This window comes from Muntiacus reevesi, chromosome 7 (assembly GCF_963930625.1).
Source record: "Muntiacus reevesi chromosome 7, mMunRee1.1, whole genome shotgun sequence".
NCBI classification, from domain to species: domain Eukaryota; kingdom Metazoa; phylum Chordata; class Mammalia; order Artiodactyla; family Cervidae; genus Muntiacus; species Muntiacus reevesi.
Genome location: NC_089255.1, coordinates 62,556,070 through 62,578,801, shown reverse-complemented (window position 1 = coordinate 62,578,801; position 22,732 = coordinate 62,556,070). Strand labels below are relative to the sequence as shown.

At 37.9% G+C, this 22,732-nt stretch overlaps 1 protein-coding gene across 2 annotated transcripts in view; it reads right to left on the bottom strand.

Moving 5' to 3' along the window:
- Window positions 1-20,075, bottom strand: part of SLC30A4 (solute carrier family 30 member 4) — a 30,775-nt gene extending 10,700 nt beyond the window's left edge. Inside the window, exons 1-3 of one of the 2 annotated variants that reach the window (XM_065940820.1) lie at window positions 19,834-20,075; window positions 19,220-19,724; window positions 12,180-12,326 (exon numbers count right to left, since the gene is read on the bottom strand). In XM_065940820.1, coding sequence (XP_065796892.1) covers window positions 12,180-12,326; window positions 19,220-19,610 — 538 coding nt within the window. In that variant the 5' untranslated portion in view covers window positions 19,611-19,724; window positions 19,834-20,075. The remainder of the gene's footprint in view (window positions 1-12,179; window positions 12,327-19,219; window positions 19,725-19,833) is intronic. The other variant, XM_065940819.1, reaches the window with a different exon arrangement.
- Window positions 20,076-22,732: the final 2,657 nt, after the last annotated feature.

Genomic DNA, 22,732 nt, shown 5'->3' with positions numbered 1-22,732 from the left:
GGAATCATCTATGTGAAAAAAGAAAAGTACACAACAGTATATATGATATGTTAGCATTTGTTGCCAAAAGAAAGAGAATATATAAATAATGATCTGTACATGCAAACCCTGGAAGAATATACAAAATACTGATAAAAACAGACCGTGAAGGAAATGGGTGGCTAGGAGACAGGGATAATGTTCCACTATACATGCTTTCCACCATGTGAGTAAGAAGTAGAAATCATTTTATATCTTTTTAAAATTACTAAAATAGGGCAATGTAAAGTACATTTAAAAATAATTATTATATAAAACTAGTGTTGACACTCAGAACAATAATAGAAAGAAAATACATGAAATTTTTCTTAAGAAATCAAATATTAAACCTTTAAGTGTTATAAGTTAAAACAACCTGGAAAATTGTTATCTGGGTCAACTCATTGCTCAAAGGTCCCAGGCAGTTCAAGTATATTGGACTTTGATACATTTTTATTCTACCTCATAAGTTGCAACACAGAAAACTATCTGGCAGTAAAATAAGCTGTTTCCCCAAAGACGTCTCATTAATGTAGCCAACACTCTAAAATTCTGTGAATCAACAGATGTTAGAATAAGACAAAAAACATAACAACTCCTATTTAAAACTATGATTCACCTATTCCTGAGATACTAATTAACATACTTTAAAGGAGACACAGCAATAAGAAAGACAGAGACAAACCAACTGAAATACACAAAGCTATGGAGAGACTACCATATCAAGTCTAGGCTCTAAGCCCCATAAGGACATGACTGCTTTACATTCCATGTCACATTTACTGTAGCACTCAGCAGAAAGGCTGGCATATGGTATGTACTCACGTATTTATGGATGGATCTGTAGAATGAAGTTAGTTAGGCTGAGTAAGGAAAGATAAAAGGGTATATATACAATTAAGAAGGTTAAGCTAAATATGAACAATAGGTTACTCACTAAATCCCGAAAAACAAGACTAGGTTAAAAGAAAAGAATTAAGCCAAATATAAGACTGAAAACACATAGAATTTCTTGTTAAGTTATAATCGCTGACAGCAAAATATACATATATAAATAATATAAAGAAAGAATAAATAACAAACTTTAAACTGTAAAATTTCAGGTACTAGTGGTTGGCTCCTCATTTTACTCATGAAGAAATAGAACTTTAATTCTCTTTAATTCTTTTTAATTCTCTTAATTAATTCTTAATTCTATTTAATTAATTCTTTTAATTCTCTAATTCTCTTTAATCCTTCTCAAACTCTTCTGGAAAAAAAAAAAAAAAAGAACTTTAATCATGTGTCCAGGTTGACACTAGCTAACAGTTAGGACACCATAGTTTTAAGGGTACCTAAATAAAATTTTTAATATGAAATTATAAAGCAGTACATTTTGTAAAGATTAACAGTTATACAAGTTAATGACACAGAGATGTGATTGCTTATGAAGATCTAAAACCAGTAATTAAAAATTCTTTCAAAACACCTTGTAATTAGGTTGGCCATACTTTCCTGTTTTCCCAGATAGCCCCAATTTATGCCTATTATCCTGTTATAATTACTATCAGTGTCCCATTTCACTCTCAAAAGTGTCTTTGTCTTTTGGATGATAAGATACATTGTGACCCTAGGAGGTCTTCCAGATAAAATACTGGATGCCCGGTTAAATCTGCATTTCAGATAGACAACCAATTTTTACATATAAGTATGTCCCATGCAATATTTCAGACATATTGTCATCTGGAGAGAGCGAGAGAGCTTGCAAGTTAAATGTGCCAACACCCACATCTCAGTGATCGTTTTCCTAAACACTGAGAATTATCTTTTTGTGAACTTTCAGACAAGGCAAAACCATATTCAAAATAAAGTAAAATGAAAGTCAAACTAAAGCATAACGTTCTTGACAAGGAGGATTCCCCCCTTGAGAGGGCCCGAGGCCCTTGCAGCCGAAAACTGTTTTCCACCACACAGTTTTCACCCACATGAGTAGCACAAAGGACCCTAATGCCTGCCCATAGTTAAGAGTAATGGGATTCAGTTGATTCCTAGAAATTCTCAAAATGACATATTAGGATACTGTTACCAAAGATGTGGCTTATTCAGTAATTAATAGGAATGTGCCTCATATTTAGTTTCCCAGGTGAAAAGCAAAGAATTCATCTGTCATTTTTTTATTCTGATGATTTGTCAAAATGTTTTCTAAACAGAGCACTGATAAATGCAAAAAAGAAACTAAATTTTGAGTATATTTTTAGGACTGAGATTTATAATTGAGAAGTATAAGGCACAGGAACATATATAACTAAAATTTCCAAGAGTAGACATGTGATCATTCTGATAAAACGAACAAAAAGTTCTTTCACTGTGAATAAATTAAACTTTGGTGAAATATCATGAATAGACCTAATTAGTGTTTAAAATTTTTTCGTAGTATTTTAAATATGATGGAATGTAGATAAATGCAGGCAAGATATTGTTTTCTCCCACATTTGAGAAAGAAGGAAATTTTCAATCAACAACCAAATTATGATTTGCTCTAATCTTCTCATTCTTGACCTGTTGCCCTGGGTTGGTATCTGGTCACATAACATACATTAAAGTTTTTCAAGATGAAAGGAGCACACAACATGTGGATTTTTCATTTTCTAAAAGAGACTCAGGAACTTTCACAATTGAAACCCTAGTTTCTGTGAAAGTTACTATCCTATTTGTCTTAGATAAACTTGACAAAATGGAAATTTAGCATAGGTAAACTCTTGAAAGAGATTTTTATGGAAATTCTAGAAAACCTATTTTATAGTAGTTCTAACATAATTTGCTACTTTATTCTACACACAAATAATTGTATCACTCTACTTGGCTGAATGATAGCATTGGGGGATGGAGTAAGATGAATGAATATGTGTTTTGTAACACTCACTTGGGTCATTTCATTCAGCTGAAATACAAATGCTTATTATGATCAATGATCTAACAAAGACCAAAATATACCCTAAATTTCACATAGAGAGGACAAACAGTTTTGATTTGAAAAGCTAATAAATAGTAAGAATAAAAATTAAATGGAACAAAACACAGATGATTATCAAGTTTTGATAGTACTATAATAGATTAAAAATGTTTATTGTACATTTTAACACATCTGTAAATTGCCAAACGGTTTTCCAGGTGGTACAGTGGTAAAGAACCCATCTGCCAATGCAGGAGATGCAAGAGATGCAGGTTTGATCCCTGGGTCAGGAAGATCTCCTGGAGTAGGAAATAGCAACCCACTCTAGTATTCTTGCTTGGAAAATTCCATGAACAGAGGAGCCTTGTGGGTTGCAGTCCATGGAGTCTCAAGAGTTGGATACAACTGGGTGACTGAGAGCACATGCAAGTAAATTGCCAAAACTAGAGGTTTTCAAGATTCATATGAAAAATACTGAGTCCTTCTCTGACATCCTCTGTTATTCTCCATCATACTACCTTATTCTTTCTCTTTACAGCATTTAATATAATTTATGATTATGTTGTACTTGTGTATATATTTACTGTCTTGTTCCCCCCCATAATATTACCCATTCAACAGGAACTTTTGAGCACCTATTCAGTGAAAGCGTAACAATCTACTTCGACTATGTAAACCACACTCAACCCAAGCATATTTGCTTTTTTATGAGTGCTGCCCAGATGTACTGGCCTGTCATAACCATTACCTTTGCTATGATGCCAATAATGTCTGTTTCCCTTCAGGTATACACACTGTCTCGCTATTGACTCAAACTTAAATAGCAAACATCTAAAGTTCAGCTTTCAGAGGCCTGTAAAAAAGAGTAGGGAAGGAGAGTGGAGATATAGTCTCTTCCATTTCCTTTTATGCTATTTTTCTTTTCTACATTCTTCTAAAAGCAGATAAGAAGGAAAAAGAAGGGAAAGCAGTGGGCTGTACTGGATTTGCCTAGGACTTCCAAACTAGTATTTTTATTTCATCTCGTCCACAGATGAGGATGAACTCAGGACAAAGAAGACATCTCATAGGATTTCAGGGGCCCACAGTTGCCACCAGGATACTAGAAGCTAAACTGCAAAGAAGGTATCTTTGGATTCTCTCACTTCCTACTCTAAATCACCTCCTGTTTTCTGCCTTTGACCACTCCCTCTTCCCCACAGCCACAGTGCCCAGTGCTCTTGAGTCGACTTTTGGCTATCCTGTGTTGACTGATGTCTTATACCTGTCCCATTTCTAGCACGTACCTATACTTTTCCTATATATGTTCATGTGATATGAATTAACGTTTAAGATGTGAACATGACAAACAGGCATAACTTTTGTCAGGGGTAGGAGGAAGTTGTTGAAATGAATCACCAGGGAGAAGAGAAGGGTTTTTTTTCTTTTTTTTGGCTGCATGTATGGGGGAAGAAATTTGTTTAGCTGAATACTTTCTGTTCCTTTAGTAAGTATCAGGGGAAAAATAACAAACTATGTAGAATTAGCATTATAATCAGACAGTTACCTCAGGACAACCACCATCTAGTCAGATCTGCAAGGTCTGTGCTCAGTAGAATGACACATTGCTACAAAAGATCCCTGCATGTCACTTCACAGTTAACCTAGGCTGAGGTCTGCATTACCAAAGTTAGTCTTGCTTTTTATTTCAAATACAGACAACTCTGCTTATTACAGTCCTATCACATGGCCACTATCTTTATCTAATCCTTGCAGACTCTTCAGTCCAAGAACTGGAAGAAAAGCCAAATAAAGTCAATTACCCTCATAATCCACAGAGGATAAAAGCAGAAAGTCCCCCCCCCCCCCCACTTTGGAATAGCATGTCCCCTGAGACATAATGCTATTCCTCCTAAGGATTTGTGGGGTTTCTTCTACAATGTGGCTTCATGAAGTTCTAAGTTTTATTAACATCCAGAATAAGATGACATACCCACAGTCAAATAAATCCAGGCATTTAAAAATAACTCACATACCTTCTCACAAAAGAGCTGCCATTGCAACTCACTGAAATGTAAGAAAGAAAGAAAAAAAAGAAAAAGGAGAAGAAAAACCTGAATGATTTTATACAACCTGTGAGTTCACATGAAGGACAGAAAGCACTAACAGAATGGAACCGACTCCTGCAGCAGCCAGCTGGGCTTACCCCTCAGATCTGAAACTACCTCTCTCTCCTTGACTGAACCATTTTTGCTAAAACAAACTATTATACTGCCCCAAATGTTACTAAAGACCTGAGTTATAAAGCACATCTTTAAAAATTGTTAATCATGAGGGTGAATCATGTTACTTTTCTCCTACTACCTGGCTGAGATAGTTTTGCTAAAAAAACAAGAATTTTCATTGGGGTCGGGGGAGGCAGGCGGTTTTGCAGCATAGAGCATTTTGAGAGATAAGCAAAATCTGGAAAAGATGACAAACTGGCAGATAGAAGAGGGAAGGAAAAGAAGTCTGACACTAACTTTTAGTGAGAATTTACTCTGTGCCAGGTATCACGTTAGGAACTTATACAACCATAATTATGTCTTTTTTTTTTTTTTTACAATTCTGCAATAAAAGTACTATCATCCCTGTTTTACAGTAGAAACCCATAGTTAAGTCAAGTCATTCTCCCAAAGGTCATATAGCTAGTGAAAGAGAAGATCTCAGATGTGGGATCAACCCCTGACTAAGATAAGGAGAAGAAATTCCCTTCTGACTAGTTTCTTAATTAGCCTGAAGGACCTACAAGCCAGGCTACACAACTCAGCTATGTTACTGTAAATAAATTTTTAGAGTTTGTGAGTATAAGCCGATTCAGAATTATAGATAAATGCTTTCAAGTCCCAAATAGTTTTGTCCCAAAATTTAAAAAATTCTCCTACTCTCAGTTTGGAAGTCCGTTTAACTTCGAAAACAAATGATTTAAGGATCACTAGATTATCTGTTTCAGTTTTCATATCCATATTTACTCAGCTTTGATTATGTAACAATTGGATGAATGATACCTTATACAGCACTTATTAGTGCCAGACCCACAGAGTTTCGTATTTTATGTTCTTGTCCCTACTTAATTCATGGTCTAGAAAGAGACATTGTCTCATAAAAATATCTATAAATATGTGATAAATGCTATTAGACATGTATAAAGTGTTACAGAAATGGTAGGAACTTAACTGAAGCAGAAGATATTAAGAAGAGGTGGCAAGAATACACAAAAGAACTATAAAAAAAAGATCTTCATGACCCAGATAATCACGATGGTGTGATCACTCACCAAGAGCCAGACATCCTGGAATGTGAAGTCAAGTGGGCCTGAGGAAGCATCACTACAAACAAAGCTAGTGGAGGTGATGGAATTCCAGTTGAGCTATTTCAAATCTTGAAAGATGAGGCTGTGAAAGTGCTGTACTCGATATCCCAGCAAATTTGGAAAACTCAGCAGTGGCCACAGCACTGGAAAAGGTCAGTGTTCATTCCAACCCCAAAGAAAGGCAATGCCAAAGAATGCTCAAACTACCGCACAATTGTACTCATCTCACACACTAGTAAAGTAATGCTCAAAGTTCTCCAAGCCAGGCAATACGTGAACCATGAACTTCCAGATGTTCAAGCTGGTTTTAGAAAAGGCAGAGGAACCAGAGATCAAATTGCCAACACCCGCTGGATCATCGAAAAAGCAAGAGAGTTCCAGAAAAACATCTATTTCTGCTTTATTGACTATGCTAAAGCCTTTGACTATGTGGATCACAATAAACTGTGGAAAATTCTGAAAGAGATGGGAATACCAGACCACCTGACCTACCTCTTCAGAAATCTGTATGCAGATCAGGAAGCAACAGTTAGAACTGGACATGGAACAGACTGGTTCCAAATAGGAAAAGGAGTATGTCAAGGCTGTATATTGTCACCCGGCTTATTTCACTGATATGCAGAGTACATCATGAGAAACGCTGGGCTGGATGAAGCACAAGCTGGAATCAAGATTGCCAGGAGAAATATCAACAACCTCAGATATGCAGATGATACCACCCTTATGGCAGAAAGTGAAGAACTAAAGAGCCTCTTGATGAAAGTGAAAGAGGAGAGTGAAAAAGTTGGTTTAAAGCCCAACATTCAGAAAACTTAAGATCATGGCATCCAGTCCCATCACTACATGGCAAATAGATGGGGAAACAGTGGAAATAGTGGCTGATTTTATTTTTCTGGGCTCCAAAATCACTGCAGATGGTGATTGCAGCCATCAAATTAAAAGACGCTTGCTCGTTGGAAGGAAAGTTATGACCAACCTAGACAGCATATTAAAAAGCAGGGACATTAGTTTGCCAACAAAGGTCCATCTAGTTAACTAGGCTATGGTTTTTCCAGTGGTCATGTATGGATGTGAGAGTTGGACTTAAAGAAAGCTGAATGCAGAAGAACTGACGCTTTTGAACTGTGTTGTTGGAGAAGACTCTTGAGAGTCCCTCGGACAGCAAGGAGATCCAACCAGTCCATCCTAAAGGAGATCAGTCCTGGGTGTTCATTGGAAGGACTGATGTTGAAGCTGAAACTCCAATATTTTGGCCACCTGATGTGAAGAGCTGACTCATTCGAAAAGACCCTGATGCTGGGAAAGATTGAGGGCAGAAGGAGAAGGGGACGACAGAGGATGAGATAGTTGGATGGCATCACCGACTCAAGGGACATGGGTTTGGGTGGACTCTGGGAGTTGGTGATAGACAGGGAGGCCTGGCGTGCTGCGGTTCAGTCACAAAGAGTCAGACACGACTGAGCAACTGAACTGAACTGAACTGAAAGTGCTATGAGAAGACAAAAAGAAAATAAATTTAGGGTATGATACTACTAGTATCTAACTCTTATCCATAGACACACACCTCTAGTATGCTGCCTTTGCATAGGAAAGGGTGGTGGGGAGTGGCATATGAACGTACATACTTTTTTTTCTTATACTTTCAAAAGGAAATGCTGGAAGGACAGGCAGAATGTAATTAGAATGGTTGCTAATTAGGAGTAGGGCAGAAGGATGGGTTGGAGGGGACAGGATGAAAGCAAGGCTTCTCTGAGTAAATCTTTTCTTTTAAAAATTAATTTTTTACTTCTGTGACAGTTTTACATATATACAAAGTAAATCAACAAAGAAAAATCCAACTCCTATCACCCATGCCATCAAAGCAAGACAAAATTCAACAGCACAGTAACCAACCAGAAGTTTCTTAGGGGGAATTCCTTCCGAAACATTCTTTAGGACCTGAATCCCCAAATCTTGGTAGTTGGGAGGTCATTAGAGGCACGTTCTCTAAAGGCATTCAACGTAAACATACCTTCCCCTAGAGAACTTGGATTACTTGTGAAGCTGTGGAATGTTATAGCACATGACGACAGCCACTGCTTCGGTTTATAGCTTTGTTCAACTCTACATACCTTTATAGCCTTTTTAATCCTCCTCAGATCATCATAAGTTTTTCTTTCATTACTTCAAAGAGCAGAATAAGTGAAATATGTTCTTATCTATCTATATCCTTGTAAGATTTTGAAATACAAAGAAGAAAAAGATCTCAAAAGGCCCTTCTAGTATGAGGGAGTGATTCTCTCCTTAGCTCTGGAAAATACTCACCTATCTGTATCATAATAATCCTCTCCCTTCTATTTTTTAGATGACTTAAAAAATTTAGATAAAATTCAAATGACAAAATTTACCACTTTAACAATTTTGAAGTGGACAATTCAGTGGGTTTTAGTATATGCACAGGTTGTGCAACAAGTACCATTAATTCCAGAACATGCTCATCAGCCCGAAAAAGAAACCCTATAATACTGAAGCAGTCACTCCTTTTTATTTTTTAAGTCTCTTTTTCTGAGGTTTTTAATAGTATACTTCAGACTTTCCAGATCATTCTTTTATAGTTTTAAACTTTTTCTTCCTGTTTTTATTTATTTTTGTTCTGTATTCTGGGAGACTTTTTTTCTTTTTTACTACTGTTTAAAATTTTTATTGTAGCTGATTTACAATGTTTGTAAACTTCTTCTGCAGAGTAAAGTGACTCAATTATACATATATATATTCTTTTTCGTATTTTTTTCTATTATAGTTTCTCATAGGATATTGAGTATCATTCCCTGTGCTATAGAGTAGAATCTTGTTTATTCATCCTGTTATATAATAGTTTGCCTTTGCTAATCCCAAGCTCCCATTCTGTCCCTCCCCTACCCAGCCCCCACCCCCCCATCCCCTTCGGCAGCCACAAGTCTGTTCTATCTGTGAGTCTGTTTCATGGATGGGTTGATTTATATCATATTTTAGATCTCATATATAAATATTATCATATGGCATTTCTCTTTCTGGAAGACTTTCTTGATTATATTTTCTAGACCTATTGAAAAAAAAATTTTTTTTAATTTTTTGTAATATTTCAATTTCAAAGAGCTTTTTCTACACGCTTTTTTCAAAATATTTTATTGTTTTACTATACTGAGTATATTAATAAGATAATTTAAATAATTTTCCTCTGTTTCTTAAGTCACCTCTTTTTCAGGTAGGACAAATTTTTGTTAGTTTTTTTTAACTTTCTTTCACGCTGCTGATTTTTCTCATTTCCTAAAAAATCCTTGGTTGTCTGTTCACATTTAGGGTAGAAGGACAGGACTATGCAAAAAACAAATGCTGGAAGGATAACACATAACTATTTAAAATAGTTATGAATAAGGGGTATAGAGCAGGGCAGACTAAGAAGAGTGTATTACTTTAGTGTGAGTATGTGGGGAACCAAACTCTAAAGGCCGCAGAACCCTGAATTCTAGGATGAAAAAGATTTATTTTGGAGCATCAACATTCACACTAAAAGCCTCAGCTTTCTCCAAACATTTGGCTCAGTTTCTTTCTAGAACTATTTGGTGTTCACATGGAGAGAAATGCAGACTGCCTGAGGGAGGTGGGGATGGGAAGAAGGTAGGGACATAGTGGACTGACTAGTAGGAGCAGTTTCCCATTTATAGCCATTCAGTTAATCTTGTTTTAAGCCCTAATTCTCACTTCTGCCATTTCTGTCCCTGAGTCTTCTTTGGAGTTCCATTCCTGCCCAAATGTACTCCAGGCTGCTGCTCCTTGACTTGTTTCTTTCTTCAACCCACTCCCATCTACTTTCTGACTTCCAGAAATTTCCTGTTTATTGGTTACCCAGCCATTTGCTTTTCTTTGTTGTTTTAGTACTCTGTATTTCCTATTGAAATGTATTTCCTGTCTCAAATGCTGATTTCTAGTCCACCATCTTGAACTAGTACTTTTAAGGAAAGGGAAAAATTTGACTTTCTGTAGAAATATACAGAAATACAATAGAACCAGTCAGTTCTTTTTTCTTTCATCTTTCCATAGTGCTTATAATCTATGACCAAATAAATATTAAATACTTCTTTGACATTTAATAGAATTTCCATGATTATGTGTTCTTAATTTAACACTTGTAGAACCTTCTATGTTACTGCGCCTTTCTAGGGGAGAATTCCACTGTTTTCATTAGAATTTCAAGGGATCTACAATCTAAAATGAATGTACTCTCTTTAGAAAATAAAAATCCCCATTCCATGATGCTATGTTTGAGTTCTGATCTTAAATTGCAGGAGTTTACATCACAAAAAGATTAAGGTTTGAGAATCATTTTGAAGCTGTTTACAAACCCTAAGGCAATCAGTAAACAAATGGATGTATAATGTGTGAGTTAGCAGTGGGAGTTTTTTAGGAACACATCCAAATGCATTGTGTTGTGCACTGGCTTAACAAATAACAGAAAGACCTTGTTCAGGGCTTTACCTCTCTTGTATAGCAGCTGAGGATGCTGAGATACGGGGATGCCAGATAATTTCCCTAAGTTATGACCTGGATAGCTACTTGTAATACAGCCATTCACATACAACATCAAGTTTTACACCAGAAGACTCAGCTATTAAATTATATGAAACCTACATGTTAAGATTAGGCTAAAAAGTAACAAAGAAGGGGAGATACTTACCATATTAGCCCAAAGTGTCAATGTCTCTACAAAAGATGTTAATTCTGGTTCTTTAAGACCAGCTTTGCTGAAGCTACTTAATTTTTAGGTTCTAAGCAAATGCAAAAATTGGTCATATGGCACTTCATATACTAATTCAAGTGACTGTTCTATATGTATTTTAAAAATATGTAAAAATTTTAAAAACAAGCAAGAAGAAGAGCTGTGTAGATAACAATGTATGATTTTAACCTCTTTTAATTGAATATTAATATTTATTCAAAATAGGAAAATAAACTTTGTGTGCATTGTTAAAGAAAAAAAATCTATGACACTTGTTAAAATGTAGTAAAGAAGACTTTATTAAAGGTTGGAGGAAGCCATTGAGATTGGTACAGGAAGTCTTGCTGAAAACAAGCCAGGCTGATGAGACATCACCTGGGGATAACCTATCGAATATTGAGAATGGGGCTTCTGTTAAATTGGCTTGCCAAGGTTCTTGCCAAAACTAGATTTTACAAGGAAGAACACAGATGGGCTTGGGAGATGGCTCAGGAGGTTTGGTCAAGCAGAGAATCTTTGTTGTATTTACAGTTAATGGCCACAGTGAAGGTCAGCCATGCAGCATGTTATACAAATTACAGTGGTACCCCAAACCTGGACTACAGTAGCTTTGGTTGGAAAGCCTGAAGTGAAAGAAAGAAGTTAACACTCATTGATGAATTAAATACATATAGTTCAGCTTGGTTCAATAAACTGAAGGTAAACTTTTTTTCTGTTAACATCTTCAGGACACAGGGAACAACATTTGAAGATTAATGATCATCATATAATTTTTTTCTTTTGGCTATGCCATGGCATGAGGGATCTTAGTTCCCTGACCAGGGATCAAACCTGTGCCCCCTGAAGTGGAAGCACAGAGTCCTAACCACTGGACTGTCAGCGAAGTACCTGATTACCATTTAATTTTAGATGTGTAAGCTATTTAGCTGAATGAACTGAATGTACCCTGGAAGATATATATCTGAAGAAATATGTCTGAATAGCTTTATTTCCTAGGCCAATGAATAACACATAATGCATTTGGAGGTGTTCCTATTTGTCTATTTTCATTGGCTTTGTTCTAACAGGCTATCACCAGAAAGACTTTAGTTAATCAAAGGTTATATAATTCATTGTGATTTTACTATAAAATTTTATAAATAAAGAAACACCCAATTACTTACCTAAGCGATGAAATCCAAAGGTGAATCTTTTGGTTGGTGATTTTGAAGACAGCCACAAAGCAAGCAGGGTCAATATGATGGCACTTAGGTCAGTTAACATATGAAGTGCATCTGTCATGATTGCTAGGCTATTTGCAATGTATCCACCTTAGAGTAAGGGTGACAGGAAAGAAGGAATAAGTTAATTAAAATAACAAACATAAGCAATCAAACCCCAAATATGCAACATTTCACAAAACATGAACTTACAACTAAAGTTAACTAAATAGTTATCCTATTGCAATTAAGTCAAAGTATCCTGAAGTTTTATGTAAAACATTAGCTATGCATATTTTTTTTTCTGGTGAGACTGTCCATTTCTAGAAGTAGGTTCTCTGAGGAATCAATGACCTTAAAAAAGTTAAGAGGCACTAAAGGGGGGCTACCACAAGAGAAGTTTTATGTTTTAGCACTTCAGCTTTTACTCAGCCTACTAATTCTGCGGCTGCCACTTATTGCTTCAGATATGTCCAGCTCTGTGCGACCCTATGACTGCAGCCTGCCAGGCTTCTCTGTCCATGGGATTGTTCAGGCAAGAGTCCTAGGGTGGGTTGCCATGCCCTGCTTCAGGGGATCTTCATGACCCAGGGATCAAACCTGGCTCATATTATTTACCACTGAGTACTGTTAGTGAAATTAATAACCACCATATCTAAATATTATAATAAAGCTGAATAAAAGGTAGGTATTCACTAATTTGGGAGGGTTTGAACATAAACTAAAGAAATTCATAAGGTATTCAATAGTTCAAAACAAAAGATAAAAAATAACTGATTCTCTCAGATATAAATAGCAGTGTCTCCTAATAGAGGGATAAAAGATGGCATTTAGAAAACAATTTTTTTGTACTGGTTTTCCAGTAAATGATAATAATGTATATATTTCATATATTTGGGTGTGTATGTCTATGTCTGTATATATAAATTTATATTTATTTTATATATATGTGATATATATATACACACACATAATATATGTACACTATTTATTATTATTATTTAGTTCCATTATGGTCAACCAATTTTCCTATCACCATTCAGAGAAGAAAATTTTATTATACTTCAAGCTTGTATGTATATCACAATCACCCGGAAGGTTTGTTAAACTACAGACTTCTTGACCCCACTCCCAGAATTTCTAATTCAGTAGGTCTGGATGAGGCCTGAGAATTTACATTTCTAACATGTTCCCAGGTCGTCACTGATGCTTCTGGTTTTGGAACCACACTATGAGAATTACTGTTACAGTGTACTGCAGAACTTCATGATCAGGATGTTGTGACACTTAAAAAATGTGCTGAGCTATTGATCCCCTGTTCCTGGGATAAGTGTGCAGAGCCAAGGACAGCAGAAGTAGGGCTGATGATCTTGTAGGTACATCCATTTACCCCAGTGCTGTCTATACAAAAACCATTTTTTATGTATTCCCTGACATGAAAAAGCTGGAAATCACTGAGAGAAAATACAGCTTGGTGGTTAGTAGCATCAGTTCAGTTCAGTTGCTGAGTCGTGTCCAACTCTTTGCAACCCATGGACTGCAACACACCAGGCTTCCAGGACTTTGAAATCTCAGAGACTTTGAGCAAGTTACTTAATCATTTTTAAGCTTCAATTTATTCATTTATAAAGTGAAGATAATACCTTAAAACCACACTGTCCAATAAAACTGAGATGATGGAAATGTTCTATCAGCACTGGCCAGTGGAGTAGCCGCTAGTCACATGTGACTTTTGAGAATTTGAAATATGGCTAGAGCAACTAAGGGATTGAATTTATTTTAGTTAGCCTAAAGAGCCACATGTGGCGATCACTAGCAAAGAAAGCAGAGTAAGGACCTCTGAAAATCATCTCCTCCATACAAGGCATGGAACATGGGCAAAAATTGTCCAAACCAGCTTTCAGAAAACTATGGAAATTAATTAAACAAAGGCTGATACAGGTAGCTTTTATTCAAGGAAAAAGGCTCAACCTTGGTAAGAAACTCAGTAGCTCTGTGGCATTTTAGCTTGCTTTATACCCAATCTCTCCCTCTTCAATTCCATGGTAGCCTTGGAAACTAACAAGCAGTAACCACAGTGAAAACCTCAGCTGGACAGCCACTGTAAGGAATAAGATGGAGTTGAAAGTGAAAGTGTTAGTCGCTCAGTTGTGTTTGATTCTTTGTGACCCCATGGACTGTAATAGCCAGCCAGGCTCCTCTGTCCATGGGATTCTCCAGAAAAGAATACTGGAGTGGGTTGCCATTTTCTTCTCCTGGGGATCAAACCTGGGTCTCCCGCATTGCAGGCAGACTCTTTACCATTTGAGCCACCAGGGACATCCTCGATGGAGTTAAAGGTCATTAAAAGCCCCACCGCCAAAAAATTGTCATTATTTGACCTGTCTGGTAATTCCCTCAGAGACTATACTTGCAAGCTTCTTTTTATTTGACTTGACTTGGAACTTGGCCCTGGTGCAAACCACAGTGAATGTTTGTCGAAAACAATCAGAGACAGTTGTTGAACACCCCAGTTGCCTGAAGCAATAAATAAGTCTTCTGAAATTTTACAATGACATACCTTGGTGTGGTATTATTTTCATCCAATTTGGGCTTTTATTGACTCTGTCTGTAATTATATACCCATTGGTTCTGGGGAAATTTCTTAAACTGTGTTACTGTTAATTTCTTTCTTATGCTTTCTCTATTCCCCAAACCCCTATTATTTGGAACTTGAACTCATATACTAGTTTTCTTGCCTTTCTTCTCCCATGATCTTCTATCTCTCTGCTCTATTCTGTAAGAGACTATCTTAATTCACCTTCTAATTTGTTTGGAGTTAAAAAATATTTTAATGTTTTTATTATTCAAAGTCTTTTTTTCTACTCTGAATTTCTTTTTAAGAATAGCCTATTCTTGTTTCATTGATTCATGATCTCATTTTATCTCTATGGATACTTATTCTGTTATTACACTATTATATCTGACTGGCTCTTAAGTTTTCACAGGCTTTCCTTATTTTAGCCTTCCTCTTTACCCACTTAGAGGGGGACCTGATACAACCAATTCTAGCCCTGCTTAGTATTCTCTAGTGCAGTTCTCATTTGTAGTATTCAGGATCAGCAGGATCAGCATCTCCTGGGAACTTGTTAGAAAATTCTACCCCGGAACTACTTAATTAGGAACTCTGGTCCAGCAATTTGTGTAACAAGTTATCTAGGTGTTTCTGATGCACTAGTATAAACTGGATTGGGTCCTGGTTTTCCCCACTGCTTGTTTAGGAATTGGCTTTCTTGGGCCTATTTTATGTGATTCCTTTCTAGTTTGTGTTGCTATTGTCTCCTTTCCATTTTTCCCCATCTATGTGGAGATAATATATATATATATTCCATATATGTATGTGAATATATGTGTATGTGTGTGTGTGTGTGTGTATACACACCCACACACATATCTTTTTCATTCCCACACAGCTGTTAGAGCAGTCAATAACTGTTACTAAATCCAAAGGATATTTTAGTTCTCATCTTATTGGGCCTCTCAGAAGCTTTAACTTATTTATTTCCAATTTGAAATACTCTTTTCTTCAGTTCTGGGATACTTGTTTGCCTTCTGTCTAACTTCTAAAGTTGTAGTTCCTCAAGACTTGAGCTCTCTAGATAATTTTTTCTATTCCTATGGCATCTACCTTGACCTCCCTTCTGAATGATAGACTTACATATAATAGGTCACTAGACATTTTTACATGGCTATTGCACATACCTGTAATACTTAACATGTGTAAAACAACCCTTGAGCCCATGCTTAAATCCTGTTCTGTATTTTCTCTCTTCCCTGCTTCATAAATGATACACATTTCCATACACTCAGCAGGTTAGGTACGAAATTTCAGAATCATTCCTGATATTGCTCTCCCATCAACTCTCACATTCAACTCATTAGCCGTTTTGCCACAGTTACCTCTAGAATGTTTCTCAACCAGTGTATTTTTCTCCATCCACTCTATTTCAAGTCATAATCACTTCCTATTGGGACTTCTGTGAAAATATACTTCCTTCTGCTCTTGAACCAGCCAATCCACTCTCCATATAAGAGTCAGAGTTATCTTTTAAAAAAGTAAATCCCATCATGTCAGTCTCTACTCAGAAGCCATCACTGGATCCCCGCTGTACTTAGAATTAAAGAATAGACTCATTTAAAATGGCCTATCAGGACCTACTTGATCTGGGCCCCCTACCTCTTTCCCTCTTTCTTACTATATTCTGGCCAAACTAGTCTTTTTAGGTCCTCTTAAAGAACTGCTGGTTTTAGGACTTTTGAACTTGCTGTTCTCTTTGCTTGAAAAAAAAGTCCTCCTCCAGTCCCTTTTCTTAAATAACTCCTAATATTCTTTTTTTTTTGGTTTAACTGTATCTGGCTCATACATAAACCATATCCTATTGATTACTATGTCCTATAGTATCTTGTTCTTTTTCTTCACAGTACTTAAAACCATTTGCATTTTAAATTTACTTGCGTGTGTAACATCTGTGTCCTCCATTACAGGAGGACATAATGTCCTCCAAACATTAGATTAAATGTTTTAGATAGCAGGGATCATAATAGTTTTTTTCTCCATTGTGTATCTGGAACACCACAGCACACTGCCTGGTACACAGTAAGTATACCAAGAAATACTTGCTGAATGGAAAGAACTGACCTTGCCTAATGTCTCAGAGCAAACCCAAGATTCAAATCAAGTCTCCTTTTACAGATTTTTAAATTATTTCATTTTAAAAATTACTCTATACTTTCTACATAAGATGCTTTATTTCTAAGTGCTTTTGACACACTGTAATAAATGCTCTACTGTATACAATTTAATTCTGTGTAACATTCTGAATAATATTGTTAATGTCTATTCTGAGTACTAGCATCTTTACAGTGCTTGACAAGATTTTCATACTTGAATATCAAGTTAGTATTTGAAAAGAAATGCTTACTGTAGCTTTCGCAAAACATCATTTACCAAGTAAGAGACTTAAAAAATGGTAAGTCAAGGCAATTATATCCTAGTAATTTTTATAGGTATAAACTCTAATTTTAAGGGGAGAAATTGTGATTAAATGTGATTTAACTTCAAATATTAAATATTAAAAAAAATATTAAATATTAACTGAATGACTCCATATTCATGTGAATTTGGGCATCACTGACTCAGTCTGCTGAGATCATACCTTATCTGATCTCAGCTTCCACTCCTTTCTTTACAGTGTAAACATTTATAATTCTCAAACAGTAATTATTAATTAAACAAAAATTTATTGGATGTATACTCTTTGCTAGTCGTGCTGTGTGCTGGTAACTGAGCTTATATTTCAGTGGACACTGATATTAAACAAGTGAATATACAAGCAAGATAGTCTGAGGGCTTTTAAAGTGGGGGAAGGAACAGGGGAGAAGAGATCTATAGTCAGTCAGAAAGGTCTCCAAGAGGTATCTTTTGAGATGAGACATGAATGACAAGAAGTCATCCAAAAATGTTTTGGGAAAAGGCAGTCCATATAAAGCTGTGTTTTTCAAATTGCGGGCCGTGACCCATTTGTAGACCATGAAATCAATTATGGGCTGGACCATAATTGAAAAAACAGTAGAACACATCACATGATGTGCAACTTTTGTTTTAGTTATACATACATTTATACATATGTGTATGTGTCTGAACATACTTACAGATGTATGCATGCATGCCTACACAGGTCACTATGTTAAGCATGAATCTTACTACAGTGAGATCAGAAAAGTTTGAAAGCCACTGACTTAGAGGGGCCAGTCAGTTTGAAGGCGTTATGGGCAGGAAAAGAGCTTTGTGAGTCAAAGGGAGAAAGAAGGTTAGAAAGGCTGAAGTGAGCACTGGGGAGGAGTGGTATGAAACAAGTTAGGAAATGTACATAATTTTTCCGCACATAACCTCCAGCCAGCATCTTAAATCCGGACGCTTCCTCTGTTTTCATCATGGTTCATCATTAAGCGAACACAGGAGGGAATTCCCTGGCAGTCCAGTGGTTAGGACTACCTCAAAATTTCAGTCCCTGGTCCAGGAACTAAGATCCCACAAGCCCCAGGGCGTGGCAAAATATCAAAAAGGAGAACACAGGAGAATAATGTCCTTTCTTTAATGTCACTTTATCAATTATCACTTAGAGAAGTTAGCAGTTACACTAAAGTGACTCTGAAATTAATCTCTAAATGGAGACTGTATTTTATAGTAAAACTGCATTACTTGAATAAATTAAAAAGTGAAAAAGCCAAATTCATAAAATCTGGGGAAGACCTCTGGCTTTCAGATCCTCCTTAAAATGAAAAACTTTGAGGTTAGTTAGCAGTATTTGTTGGAGAAGGAAATGGCAACCCACTCCAGTGTTCTTGCCTGGAGAATCCCAGGGATGGGGCTGCACGGAGTCGGACATGACTGAAGTGACTTAGCAGCAGTAGTATTTAGCTATGCAAATTTCCTGGATGTAAATACAAAAGGAAATAGTGAACAACCACTAAATTCAATTGTAAAGGGAAACAAAATCAAGACAATGGGACGTAGATCTTCACTTACTTAAGTGTCCTCATAATTTATTTAACCTCTGTGCCCTCAGATCTCTTAAAAAAGGTGGAGCAGATGTTCAGTAAGGTCCCTTCATATAGTAAAATGTTATTTTTCTAAGTAATTTTAGAATCATTTACTATTTTAAACGTTGCAAAAATTAACCTAGTGTTTTATCAGATTATTTTTTCTGAAACAGGAAGTTACATGGTATATAATGAAGATAATGTCCTTAACTTTACAGTAGATGACACAGTGTTCAGAGAACTAGAAAATGTCAAAGTTATCTTTGGAAGTTTATGTTGTACCTAGGCTGATCTGCAGTTTGTGAGGCCTCGTCACATCACCAGATCAGTATCTTGATAAATAACAAGCTTCCTAAAAAGCAAGTTTAAACCCCAAAGCAGTAGGCAAGGTAAGTGGAAAGTGAGTTGGCAACACAACTCACCTACAAGCTCTCCAATCATGAAAAGCAAGTAAAGAACGGCAGCAATGGTCAATCTGGTTTTCACCTTTCTCTGTTTCAACAACTCTCTCTGCTTGCTGCAGTTGTCACAGGGGTCCGCCTTCAAACTCAGCTGACTGTTGGTCAAAGGTAAGTCATGGTCCAGCAAGGAGTCATCGTCGGCCTGGAGAGCCGAGTGCGCCCCGTTAGCAGGCCTTTCCGGGGTTTCGGAACCGTCGTCGGCCACCACAACTCGAAGTTTGTTAAACCGAGAAAGCCCCTCGTCGCCCACCTCGTCCGAGAAGTCAAAGGCGCTGGTGTCATTTAAGAACAGCGGCGCATCATCCTTCCTCAGCATTGATTTGAGGCGCTTCCACGCGCCGGATCCGGCCATGGCACTGGCTGAGCGGCCGCGGCGCCGAGCGGCTGGGTGCAGGCGGCCGGCCGGCGACTCCTACTTCAGTCGAGAGCCAGTTCCCAGGGGCACTGCGGCGCGTCCCTCCTCATCCTGTGGGAAACGAAACATTATAAATTACAGGGGGCCCGACAGAGCCCACAAGTTCCGAAGCCCGGGGCGGCTGGGAGCGCCGGGGCTCCGAAAGGGGGCAGCGCTCTACCTGGGGTGCCGCTGCCGGGCCGCCGCTCATCTCCCCTCCCCCGGCCGGCTCCGCGGGGCCGGTTCGCACATCTCGGCCCGGGGCCGCGAAGGAGCGGTGCGGTCCTCGAGCCTGCAGCGCCCGCCGCTCCAGGCCGGCTTCCCGAGTCTGACAGGTTCGGGGCCGGGCGCCCGCGGCCGCCGCCTCTCCCCGCCCTGCGCGAAGCCGCGCGCGTGCGCTGGAGCGGCGGCGGGCGAGCCGCGCCAGGGAGGGGTGGGCGCGAGGACACGCAGGCCGGGCGCGCCCCGCAGAGGCGCACGCGAGGGGCGGGGCAGGCCAGGGGCGCGCGCCGCGTCCCCCGCCCCTCACCCGGCTCTCCACTTCGCTAGGCTGGGAGGCCGGGTCGGATGGAGCTGGAGTCCTCGGGTTAAGTGGATAGATTTCTACGGTCCGGCCCACCCGAGGTTGGGCGTTGCTGCCGGGAGTTCGCTCCGCTGAAGGACGGCCTAGAGAATCTTTGATTGAGATCTGAGTTTCGGATGCTTGGCTACAGGAGAATGTAACCCTTTCTTGCTAAGTTGAGCAGCTTTTCTGCCATTAGAGTTGTTGCCTCTATGGCAAATTGGCAAAATTTGCTGCACAGTCAGATCAGCTTGCAGAGGGCAAGGCTTGTGGTCGTAAGCAGTTCAGTGTCCTGCTTTATATTTACTGTTGTTTTTCAGCAAATATGTGTTATCTGTGTGCTCCCTATCAGGTTCCTTTTGCCGCCAAGGTATTTACAGTACGGACTAAACCCAAGCATAGTAGGTAAGTCCCCTACATACCAACCTTCAAGTTGTGACCGGTCAAAGGCGTGAACTTTCAAAGATGCGAACATGCTTTCCATGCTTTCCCCCCATCTAATCACATAGGTTAGTTCACGTATCTGCATATATTATCATATATGTGCATCCTCTACAAGTGGTTGCGCTTTTGTGTACTTTACTGTACAATACTATATAGAGTATAGTACTACAGTATCTTTATTTTAAGCTCAGGATGTCCGGAAGCAAATTTAACAGCAGCAGTGATGTAGCTGGTTTATAGTACTACCCAGACATCACTGGATCTTTTTTTCTTTTTTTTCAAGAATGTAGGTAGACTTGAATCCAGCAAGGAATCAGAACCTGTGCCATTAATGTCAGGTGTGAGTGAAATTACAGTTTGCCCTGCCGTCTCCTGTTGCTGACAATCCTTCAGCGCTATCAGCTCCCACCTCCTCTCCCTCCAGTCAGTAACTGTTCTTGCCTCTTCACTCAGTGCCGACCCTGGTATGCCAGCTGTGTACTGTACTACTGTACTTTTCAAGGTACTATAAGATTTAAAATGTTTATTTTTGTGTTTGCTTTTATGCATTGTGTAAAAAGTATTATGAAGTATTATAAACCTATTACAGTACAGTACTATAGAGCCCATTGTCTTAGTTGGGTACCTAGCTAACTTGGTTGGAACAAATTGGACTTGCAAACAGAATGCTCCCAGAATGGAGTTCATTTGTAAGTAGGAAACTTACTGTAGAAGTATCTGTATTGGCTGTTGATTTTATTTAACAACAAGGTTTAACAAGAATTAAGTTTTTAGTAGTAGCTTCTAATTTAGATCTAATTTTAATGACAAAATGAAATGACAATAAGCCCCACCTCCTGCTTCTCTGGCGATTCTCTAGATGAGTCTTAGGGGATTTGGAGGCCTTAAAACTACATGCAAAATTTTCTGGGTATATGTGTTTTCTTGAGTAAGTCTGTTGGCCTTCATCATATTCTCAAATGGGGTTCAAACTCAAATAAGATGAAAACAACAGCACTGTTAGGAGAACTCATAGATCAAGACCCTAGCTTCTGCTTGGAGTTGAATTGTAGTGCAAACTCCCATTAATCCAGTGTTTATAAATATATTTTAACAACAATCTATATGAATTACCACATTTTAAGTTACAGAAAATACAATAATACAATAAAAAGTCACATGAAACATCATTTTCCTCTGAAGATCCAGATGACACTTTAGAATCTTGAATGTCTCAGGTGCAATTCACCTTTGAATGCCCACGATATTCCTACAGAACTGCAGTCATGGGAGTCAGTTTAGGAAAACTGGATTAGCGATCCCCTAGTTCCCTAGACCCAGAGTATTTAATAACCAGGAGACTCTGGTCATTATCAACAGAAGGAAGAAATTTTCTTGAAGGTTGCTTCCTTAATTCTAATATTAATCTATCCAGATTGGGAATAGTTTATTTGCTGTTAGTACTTTTAGTTTGTTATATTGCCTGAAATCCTACTAATGAGAAATAACAAATGAATAAAGTATTTCAGGAATGTGATCACTCTTTAATAAAAATTTTGCAAATGAGATTCCATTAAGGAATGGAGATTGATATTTTTAAAAACAAGATGAGGCAAGAGCATGTGTTTTGTTTGTTTGTTTTTGATATTTACAGTAAACTTTGTTAGGAAGAGCTAAAATATGGTAAGTTTTGGGGTAAGTTGTTACACAGCAATAGATGACTAATATAGTCGATATCAACTTTCGTCTGTTCCAGAAAAGACACCTCTCTTATTCTTTTATCACATGGACTCTTGTTCCTAGGCCTACCTTGAGTTAGTGGCATGATTTCTATTGTTGAACTTTAAAGGGGGCTAAATAAATAGATTTCTGTGAATAGTCTTCGAAGGTAACCACCATTTTCAACCTTTTGTCTACATATTCAGAGTTTATAACAATAGATAAGTCAGCTTTTGAAACACAACCCATTTATAAGTAGAGTGCTTCCTGCAAGTGTGCTAGCTGTTGATCAGTATGCCATTCTTTTATAAGAGACAATACTTCTTAATACTTTGCCTGGGCAAATGGAAAAAGTTGTCAACCATTTAGCCTATCT